Source organism: Cynocephalus volans, chromosome 16 (assembly GCF_027409185.1).
Source record: "Cynocephalus volans isolate mCynVol1 chromosome 16, mCynVol1.pri, whole genome shotgun sequence".
In the NCBI taxonomy this organism is placed as follows: Eukaryota; Metazoa; Chordata; class Mammalia; order Dermoptera; family Cynocephalidae; genus Cynocephalus; species Cynocephalus volans.
This window is the reverse complement of record NC_084475.1, coordinates 16460161-16470535: the sequence shown is the minus strand read 5'-3', so window position 1 is coordinate 16470535 and position 10375 is coordinate 16460161. Positions and strand designations below refer to the sequence as shown.

Genomic DNA, 10375 nt, shown 5'->3' with positions numbered 1-10375 from the left:
AATTGCTATATTATTTGTTTAAGTACAAGAGATTAATTAAAAGTTGCTATATTCCTTCCAAACAAATTGGATGTGCTTCAGAAAAATTGCTATATTTTTAGTGACTGGATCTTCAGTTTGCCATGGCTCATCAGAGGTTGTACTTACTTCTTAGGAAACGTTTGTTCTGTATTTCTGTTCTTTGCTGGAAAACAAGTCCCAAACAGCCTGCAGCCTTCCTTATAAAAAGCCAGCCTATAAAACTGACCAGGACCGGTCTCCTCTGCGATGCGCGCCTCCCCTCCAACACTGATTATTATCAACCCTACTCTCCCACCCCCAGGCTGGCTGGTTTGGGGATCCGAACCCCCCACCTCAGTGTTATAACCCTGCACTCTAACCAACTGAGCTAACCAGCCAGCCTTTGTCCTATTTCAAAGATGGAGAAACAGGCTCAGGGTGATTAAATAACTTGCCCAAAGTGACAGCGAACGGCAGAGTCTGGGTTGAGTTCTGCTCGGGCAGATTCCGAAGCTCCAGGCTCCCAGCCACGTCACTCTCCTGCCACCTCCTGGAGGAGCACGCTAGACACTAGATGTGTGTGGTGCTGCTGGGGAGGAAAAGGTCTTCTAAAGCTGCCATTTGAGTGGTTTCGACACTGAGGAGGGAAGCACCATGTGCCCCGTGGGAATCCTTGTCGAAGACTGGAATTTGGTCCTTCTGTCCACACACTTAAGCAGACCTGTGGAAAGAGCTGGGAGTCTGAGGATGGGCATGTCGGCCTGGGTGCAGCTGGCATTTATGCAGCCACCTGAAGGATATGAGGGTAACAGCACATGGGGCGGGGGCCAGTGCAGGGAGACCCCCGAGGACAGCCTGGCCTTCGAGACAGGGTAGTGAGTTTAGGATTAGGAAGCAGGTTAGGGTCAGCCCGTGGCTCACTCGGGAGAGTGCGGTGCTGATGACACCAAGACCACGGGTTTGGATCCCATATAGGGATGGCCGGTTAGCTCACTTGGGAGAGCGTGGTGCTGACAACACCAAGTCAAGGGTTAAGATCCCCTTACCAGTCATCTTTATATAGGGATTAAAAAAAAAAAAGGAGCAGTTTGAGTAGCTTTGTATATCTTGCTAAAGAGTTTCTACTTTTATCTTCAGGGCAGTGGGTATTCAGTGAAGGGTTTTAAGCAGAGTCGGACCATACTTGCATTTTTGAAAACGTGTTGTGGCTGAGGGGTGGAGACCAGACAGGACGGGGCAAGAGTGGGGACAGAGAAAGTGTTAGGAAGCTGCTTGCGGTGGTGAAGGGGAGGCACAGAGGGGGGACTGAACCAGGCATAGCAGTGAGGGGTCGCAGAAAAGTGCCCCCTTGGGACCTGGTGCCTGTACAGGGAGGGTCAGAAAGGAGGATGGGTCGAAGAGGACTCCCAGGTTCCTGGCTTCGGTGACAGATTAGTGTACAGAACCCATGAATTAGCCAAGCAGAGACATTCCACAGACATTCATGTTAGAGTGAGCAGGACTGAAGCCATGTTGGGACCTAAAACCACATGGATTCTAAAAGATTTTAAAAGGACACAGTTTTTTTCTTAGCATGCATTTCTCTGAGTTTCCTTTTTTTTCCATGGTTATTTGATATTTTGAACCTCAGTTACAAGGCAAGATGACATTATTTCCATGAATGTAAAGTTGTCTTCCTGTCAGACTGGAGCTGCAAACTTGCCAGGAGGCACGTACTAACCAGACCCTGAGAAACCAAGGAAGACATTAATAAAGCTGTGCGGACTCCACCCCTCCTGCAGGACCCTGAGATTATATCATCAAGGATGGCAGCAGAAACCAGAAGGAGCCGTGGCGAGACCTTGCACCTGGCTCCCTGCACAGAGCCCCCAGCTCACGTCCCCCTCCCTCCTGCCTTTCACTTCCCACGTCCCATTCCCTCAGCCCCTCTTTAAAAACCCCTCAGTAAACCTGAGTCTTGGAGATGGCTTTAGTCTGTCCATCCTCCTTCAGGTTGATCAGAGAGATGGGTTAGCCCAACATTTCTTCCCAGGTCACTGGTGTTCATGAATTAAAGCAGACTTCCATTTTCACCAACATTTGGCTTTTGAGTTGTTTTTGTTAGGAGGCAGGCTGCTGGACTTGGGCCCAGTATCATTTGGTTATGACACTTTACTCAGTGCCTGTAACTGCTCTGTATTATTGTCACCCACACTTAGGTGTGGCAGGTAGCCTAATTATCCCCTTACATTATTAATTTTCTCCCAGGCCACAGACGTTGCAGAGGGCTGCACACAGGAGTCTTGTGTATTGTGCTGCTTTCCTTTCCCCTGCAAAATTGTAAACAACTCCTCGAGGCCATAACCCAAATGCTTAATTCAGTTCCTTTTAGAGAGTAAAACATTGACGGAGAGTAACAATGATTAAAAATAAATAAATAAATAAAATAAAAATTGGCGGGCCGACCCCGTGGCTCACTCGGGAGAGTGCGGCGCTGGGAGCGCAGCAGTGCTCCCACCGCGGGTTCGGATCCTATATAGGGATGGCCGGTTCGCTCACTGGCTGAGCGCGGTCACAAAAAAAAAAAAGGACAAAAAAAAAAAAAAAAAAATTGGTGGTGCCATGCCTTTGTTTCAAGAGTTATGTTTATTATTTGCTTCAACTTGGTATATGTGGGAATCCATGCTAGGCCTTTCAAACAGTTAAATTCCAAGCCAGCCCCACTTTTAGGGGGTTCTAGGACAGAGAGAAACAAGAATGGAGGAATACGAGCCAGCAGGTTAGCCAGCAAGCTTCTGTGCTTCTGACTGCAGAGGACCCATGTATCTTCATCTGTAGAAGGGCAGGGCTGGGAGGGTTGTGGGCTAAGCTGGGGCAGGTGTAGAGGTACGCAGAAAAGGATTCAGAAACAGAAGGAAAAGATAACAGCAAAGGAGGCCATGATGTAAACCCACAATCCAGTCCTGCCTTCACTTCTACCACTGTACGTTCAGCAGGAATTTCACAATTTCACAACTCTTAAGGGCAGGACTGGGTGTTACTGGCCTGTGTACCCCCCTCCACATTTACCATGTAGTAGGCGTGCACTGTTGGTTCCCGAATTAGACGTGATGGTGAGAGGCTTTGCTGATTATGAAAACCAGTTCAAGGTGTAGCCACTTCCTGCTGGATGGAGAGACCCTCTCACTCCATTTCAGTACGTGTGAGGGTCTAGCTTCTGCTGGTGACAGAGCAACTAACCTCGTCACCAGCCCTGGCTTGAGATGTCAGGGAAGGCTTCCCAGTGGGACCACTCTACCAGGGCTGGGAGCTTGCCAGGCCACAGGGGTAAAATGAGGAGGTGGAAGGCAGAGGCGACAGCATGTGCAAAGGCCCTGTGGCCTGGGGAGCAATGTGTGCCGAGGACGTGAAGGTGTGATGTGCTGGAAGCTTGCAGTTCCAGGGCAGAGGGGCCAGGGCTGGGGCAGAAGAGGGTCCAGACCACCTGGGCTACCAAATTTTACCCTGTTAAAACTGCACCCCAAGAGCAATGCAGAGCCCTGGCACAGACATGATCCCATGTGTCTCAACCAGGTCACTTACGCATTTGTGTGGGTAACAGTAAACTGGAGCTGATCAAGACCTAACACACCCACCATTTTCTATATGTTAACTCATGTCTCCCTTCTAACAACCTCATGAGGTAAGCACTATTAATACCTGCTTTCTTCCCAAATGAGGAAACTACAAAGGCGATGGGAAAGTCACAATCTGGAATTTAAACCCAATTCGTGTGATCCCAGAATTTACGCCCATACCCCTTTCCCCACCCGTGCCCGCGCCGCGGCGCCCCCTGCTGGCCGGCGGCGGTCAGGGCCCCGGACCGCTTGCAGCTGCGCCCCGGCGGCGGTCAGGGCCCCGGACGGCTTGCAGCTGCGCCCCGCCGTCCTCCGGGCACTTCCGGAGCCGGGGCGCCCGCAGCGGCCGCCACCTCTGACCCAGGCGGAAGGAGGTGACCCGGACCCGACGGCGGACGCGGCCCCGGGGCGGCGCCTGCGCGGGGCGCTCAGGCACTGCGCCGGCCACCTCTGCCCGGGTCCTGGCGGCGGCTGAGGGAAGATGGCGGCGCCCTGGTGGCGAGCGGCGCTGTACGGAAGCCGGCGGTGGCGGGGCTTCAGCACCTCGGGTGAGAGGCCCGGCGCGGGAGCCCTTGGAGGGCCCCATAGACCGAGCCTTGGGGCTGGGGCCGAGCCGGCCTCACGTCCCGTTCTCTGCCCACAGCCGCCCTGAGCCGCCGCAGCGCCCCGCTGGGGCCGATGCCCAACGCGGATATCGACGTGAGCGACCTGGAGCGGCTGGAGAAGTACCGGAGCTTCGACCGCTACCGGCGCCGGGCGGAGCAGGAGGCGCGGGCCCCGCACTGGTGGCGAACCTACCGGCAGCATTTCGGGGAGGAGACAGGTGCGGGGCGACCGGGGCAGGGCGAAGGGCACCGGCCTCGGAACTCGAGGGGGCCCGCTGGCATTTCCCCGGGCACTGCAACTGCACGAGGTTGCCGGCGCCCCCGTGTTCGCCGGGGGCAGGGCAGGGCCTGCCTGCAGCCCCACCAGGAGTTTTCGCACCCTTTGCTCCCTCTACTTTTCCCTCCCCCCACTATTAGAGCTACCTCCCCCACTGTTAGAGTTCCAGCCCCTAAAATACCTCCTTAAATCCTTCCCTGATCCCCACCCCCATTCCGGGTTGGGGCGTCCCTCTGTGCTCCTAAAATACTCTGTATGTAGCCCAGGCCACCTTGTACTCTCTCTTCTCGCTGCCTCCCCCAGACTGTGAGCGCCCTGCAAGCAGGGATCCTGCCTGTCTTGCCCACCACTGGATCCTTGCACCCAACACAGTGCCTGGCACATAGGTGTGCAATACATTGCTGAATGAAGTTAAAGTCCTAGGCAAGGTGACTCAGGGACTCAATCTTTGAGAAACTTACAGAGTACACTCTTTTGGAAAGCATTCATAGAAGCAGTTTTTATGCACAAGCATGGAATCTAAATAACCAGATTTAAATCCCAGCTAAACTTATGGGTGACGTCCCTGAGTTTCAGTTTCTTCAACTGTAAAATAAATCAGTTGTGTCTTTGTCACAAAATTCAAGGATACAGTCCATTGAAATTCTTAGGCCAATGCCATGCCTGATGAGGGTTCAATACATGTTAGTCATTAGTGTTGTTGTCTGATGTACATGGAGGAAGGTGTTGGATTGACAGTTTTCTAGGGCCTTGCTACTCAAAGCATGTTCCAGGACCAGCAGCACAGACATTACCTAGGAACTTGTAGAAATGCAGAATCTCAGGCCTCACGCTGACTGCTGAATCAGCATCTGAATTTTAGCAAACTTCCTGGGTGATTTGTATGGTTTCTCTGTTCATTACTGAGTGAGAAACACTTCAAGTCTTTCTAGCTTTAGCTATTCATTCCACCCAGAACACAGGTGTGTGTCCATGGCCAGCTGTGAAGGCTTGGAGGTGATCCCAACTATGATTGGGGGGACCACCTGCTTTGATTTCCCATGACCTAGACAAGACAGTGTAAGACTGGTTTGAGGATCAGAACCTGGACCGTGCTCAGGTCTGGGAAGCAGAGCGCACTGGATGTTTTAGTTTTGTGACTCAGAGAGAAAGATTGGAGAGCAGAGTGAGAGGACTAGGTAGGGACAAGCGGTTTAGCCAGGAAGACTTGGGCCTGCTTCTTCCAACATGTCTTCCCTATCCAGATCCCAAAGACAAGATTGACATTGGGCTGCCTCCACCCAAGATCTGCCGGACGCAACAGCTACTGGAACGAAAACAGTTCCGCCGGGAGCTGCGGGCCAATGAAGAAGAGGAGCGGGCCGCCCGCCTCCGCACAGGTAAGCCCTCCCAGGGGAGAGCGCCCTGGGTGTGGCTCTGCCCCCACCCTGCATCTCAACAGGCATTGTTCCTTCCCAGCCAGCATTCCGCTCGAGGCCATGCGGGCCGAGTGGGAGAGCACCTGTGGCCCCTACCACAAGCAGCGTCTAGCTGAGTACTACGGCCTCTACCGAGACCTGTTCCACGGGGCCACCTTTGTGCCCCGTGTCCCCCTGCACGTGGCCTACGCTGTGGGTGAGGAGGACCTGATGCCCGTGTACCATGGCAATGAGGTGACTCCGACAGAGGTAATTGTTTGCTTGTGCCCTCCATGCCCCATGTGCACACAGACATAGCCCATCACAGCACCACAGACAGCTCCTGGGTTTGGGGTTTTGGTGTTCTCTATTTTTGATTTCCTGGGAAACAACACCATGACAGATTACAAGAAAATAATACAAAACAAAGGGGAAAAAAGCTCCACCTTTGCACATTCCCGTGGCTGGCCCACTATCTTTGGAGTGTCTTCCCAGCCCGTCTCTTGACATGTGGCCCTTTTCGTGGTTCAGCTCTCTGGACAGGCAGCTCTTCAGGGTTCCTGTTCCTTCTATGAGCATGTCTTTGCCTATCTGCCCCTGTGAGGGGCTGTCAAGGGCATTTGAATCAGGGTGGGCTCTCCCTTCTCTGAGGCTCCCTCAGGCTCCAGGCCTCCAGAAAGAAATTCTTGTTTGCAGCAGCTTGTCTGTCCCTGGTGGGGGTTGACAGTTCCCCTGTTCTCTCCCTGCCAGGCTGCCCAGGCCCCAGAGGTGACTTATGAGGCAGATGAGGGCTCCCTGTGGACTCTGCTGCTCACCAACTTGGGTAGGTGTTTGGGACTCACCAGGCTGCCTGCCTTCCTTCCCTTGAGCCAGGGCCTTGAAGGATTGGGGGAGGGGCCAGTGGAGAGCTCCAGCCCCCGCTCCTCCTAAGGGAGGGGACGGCAGGGCCTGTGGTCAGTGGGGTGTGTTTGTGTGCAGATGGACACTTACTGGAGCCAGATGCCGAGTACATCCACTGGCTGGTGTGAGTATCTGGGGCGGAATGGGTCAGAGGTGTGCGAGGAGGCCCTGCGAGCCTGCAGAGAGCTGCACCAGAATCTCAGTCTTGGCTCCACCATGGGTTAACAATGGGCTTTTGAATTAACCTCCCACCACAGGAGGAGACCCCTCACCTCTGCCTCCTGATGTCCAGGTGTATACCAAGACAGGTACAGAAAAAGAAGCAAGCAGTGGGGCCTTGGCCAGTCCGCGCAGCCTCTTCATCTCTCTGAACTCATTTACTCACCTGTAAAACTGGGATGATGTCACCACATACCTTCCTCACCCTGAGGGACACTGTGACAGATGGGAAAAGGACCCTGAGAGGCCTTGGGCAGCTGTGACATCTCTCCAAGGGATCACTGGGTGTTCCCTCCCTGGACAGTCCCCATAGCCCCCAGGCTGGGCTGCCTTTTGTTTTCTTAGTGGCTTTTGATTCTGAGCACCAGGTCAGGGGGCAAAGATCAGACCCCAGCTTTGGGACTTCTGGGTAATTGGGGCCAGTGCCCAGGAGGCTAGTTCTGTTCAGTTTTTTTTGTTGTTGTTGTTGTTTTTTCTTAAAAGATGACCAGTAAGGGGATCTCAACCCTTGGCTTGGTATTGTCAGCACCACGCTCAACCAGTGAGCTAACCGGCCATCCCTATACAGGATCCGAACCCGTGGCCTTGGTGTTATCAGCACCACACTCTCCCAAGTGAGCCACAGGCCGGCCCTTGGTTCTGTTGTTTTTATTCAACTGCAGTTACCAACCTGTGCAGTAGGACCCTCTGGGAAGCTTGGGGCAGGTACAGTGCCAGGCTGGGCAAACGCTCTTTGACGAGACTCACTCAAGAGCATTCCAGAAATGGAAAGAGAAGCAGCCCCCAAATGGCGTGGCTTTCTAGCCTGAAGGACTTTGGCGACGCCAGGGCCTAGTCACCAGGCCTTGCTGTCATCCTGACAGTCTCAGGAACTCTGTCCACAGCCTCACTGTGAGCCCTCCTGCTCTAGGAGGTAGAGCTCGGTCTCCTACTTTATCATATGATAGAAATCATTCAGGGTCTAGCCTCCCAGGGAATTTATCAGCCTCTAGGTGTACATGGGGGGACACTCCTGTCGCCCCCCTCTAGTGACAGTGAATGGATACTTTCCTCCTACCAGAACCAACATCCCAGGCAACAGAGTGGCTGAAGGACAGGAGACGTGTTCCTACCTACCCCCCTTCCCCGCCCGAGGCTCCGGCTTCCACCGCTTAGCCTTCCTGCTCTTCAAGCAGGACAAGCCAGTTGACTTCTCCGAGGACGCCCGCCCCTCACCCTGGTAACCTCCACCCCCCACACGTTGGCCAGGCCTCAGTCTAGCCCCACCAAATGGTCGCTCTTGCCCAGTTCTCCACCTGACCTAGGCCTTGAGACTGGCAGAAGAGCAGTATGCTGGGCAGACCCTAAGGGGCTTCTCAGGATCGCCTGTGGGCTGGAGGGGGTGGGGGCTCTGGCGGCCCTCTCCCTGCCCCCACAAGTTCTCGGTGTTCTCACAGCTACCAGCTGGCCCAGCGGACCTTCCACACTTTTGATTTCTACAAGAAACACCAAGAAGCCATGACTCCAGCTGGCCTGGCCTTCTTCCAGTGCCGCTGGGATGAGTCGGTCACCCACATCTTTCACCAGCTTCTGGGTAAGGGCAGAGTGAGGCTGGGGGGCGGGGGCTTGGGCTTGCCAGGGCGGAGCTCTGTTAAGAGAGGGCCACCAGCAGGCATGTCGCTCCTCAGGTGGGCAGTCCCCTCAGGTGGGCAGACAAGGGAGGAAAGGCTCGGTCCAGCAGGAGTCCACCCCACACCCCTCACTCTTGCAGACATGCGGGAGCCCGTGTTTGAGTTTGTGCGGCCGCCCCCTTACCACCCCAAGCAGAAGCGCTTCCCCCACCGGCAGCCCCTGCGCTACCTGGACCGGTACAGGGACAGTCATGAGCCCACCTATGGCATCTACTGAGGGGCCAGAGTGCACCCACCTCGGAGGAACAGTAAAGACGGCTCCAGAGGGCCAAGCTGGGGTTTCTGGGCCCCACCCAAAGCAGCCCCTCATTGGACCCCTCCCATCCAGCCCAGGGCTTAGAGTGAAGGGGACTTTCCAGTGACAGGGGTGGGGGATGTGAATAAAGATGACTTTGGCTGTAGCTGGTCTGGGTGTGTGTTCCAGGAGCAGCCAGAGTCCCCCTGCTGGAGCTGTATTGCTTCATGGGTGGGAAGAGGGCTCCCTCCTACCCCAGGAGGTTACACCTCACCTCTGCCTCCTGAGGGTGTCAGGGGCCCTCTGATCCCCGTGGCTGAAGAAGACAGCCACTGAAGAAAGCAAGCAATGGACCTTGGCCAGTCCCACAAGCCCCTTGAAGATCTGCCAGCCCTGAGCACTGGCCCCTCTGCCTGGTGCTCTGTGCGGTGGCAGGCTCCTGGCCCCACCGGAATGCTTGGGATAAGAAGCCCTGTCAGGTGGGGTGACGACTGTCTCAAGAGATGTCTAGTACAGTTCCTGCTACAGGCCAGAAAGCCCCAGGACCCTCGCTGGATAGTTAGGTGTTATCCCCCACCCTAAAGGAGAAGGCTGGCTAGTAGCACATCAAGGGGCGATGTGTGTGCCTTTTCCAGAAAGACAAACTTCATGTATCACTACCCAGGGGATGCAATCTGCACTGCAGTGAGGGTGCTTTCTGCCTCAAAATCAGGCCAGCTTGGTTAGAAAGGAGTTAACTCTCCTGGGACACACACTGCATGGGGAGGCAGTGGGTAAGTGGTCAGGACCCCTTTTTGAGAGTGACCCAAGGGGAAACATTTGGTTCACTCTCAAAAACTTGGGATTCCAGAACAACTTGGAACTCAGAGAAAGAACTCTCCCCAGTAGAGGGCCAGCACAGAGGGAATGCTGATTGCAGCTGAAGTTTGGTTTGAGTATCCAATAAAGGGGCGTTTGGAAAAAAACACTGTTGACTGGTCTGTCTCTTGGTGACCAGAAATTTCCATCTCACTGTTTACTTTATAAAGAACAAAATCAGGCGTAGTCCAGAATGGGGAGACACCCCAATCTGGCAAATGCCCGAAATCTGGCTCCAGGAAAAAATACAGCAGAGCACCTCGGATCAGGAGGAAGCATTTATTGAGCGCCAGCTATCTGCTGTGGGCTCTTTTTCTCCAGGCCCTCCCACGTGCACTATTAAATAGCCCAAGCTCTGGGAGGTCTACGCTGTTAGCTCTATTGATTGTCAGATGAGCCCAGAGGCCTGGTGGGGTTCCCAAGCCTCTGGTCTGTCGAGGCTGGGGCCAGATCCCCGGCACAGGAGCTGGGCTGCTGAGGGTCTAGGGAAGCGAGCTGAGCTACCATGCTGGGACCCGAGAGAGCCGGATCCTAGCTCCCAGCCGGGTAAGCAAAGAGCCTAGAGAGAGAGAGAGACGCAAATCGGGGAACGCGGAGCCTTCCAGCGGACCTGGTGGA

General features: G+C 54.5%; 1 protein-coding gene across 1 annotated transcript; it reads left to right on the top strand.

The window, feature by feature from the left end:
• Positions 1-3879: 3879 nt before the first annotated feature.
• Positions 3880-9065, top strand: MRPL38 (mitochondrial ribosomal protein L38). Its single transcript, XM_063080916.1, has 9 exons — positions 3880-4144; positions 4240-4419; positions 5723-5857; positions 5937-6145; positions 6626-6698; positions 6854-6899; positions 8055-8213; positions 8431-8567; positions 8745-9065. The coding sequence occupies exons 1-9, from the start codon at positions 4078-4080 to the stop codon at positions 8879-8881; spliced, it is 1143 nt and encodes a 380-aa protein (XP_062936986.1). The 5' UTR covers positions 3880-4077; the 3' UTR covers positions 8882-9065.
• Positions 9066-10375: the final 1310 nt, after the last annotated feature.

Excerpts from the sequence above, each read along its gene's own strand:
- MRPL38 (XM_063080916.1), top strand. The coding sequence starts at position 4,078 with ATGGCGGCGCCCTGGTGGCGAGCGGCGCTGTACGGAAGCCGGCGGTGG. Across the intron at positions 5,858-5,936 it reads GGCCGCCCGCCTCCGCACAG|CCAGCATTCCGCTCGAGGCC; the intron begins GTAAGCCCTCCC and ends GTTCCTTCCCAG. Across the intron at positions 8,568-8,744 it reads CATCTTTCACCAGCTTCTGG|ACATGCGGGAGCCCGTGTTT; the intron begins GTAAGGGCAGAG and ends TCACTCTTGCAG.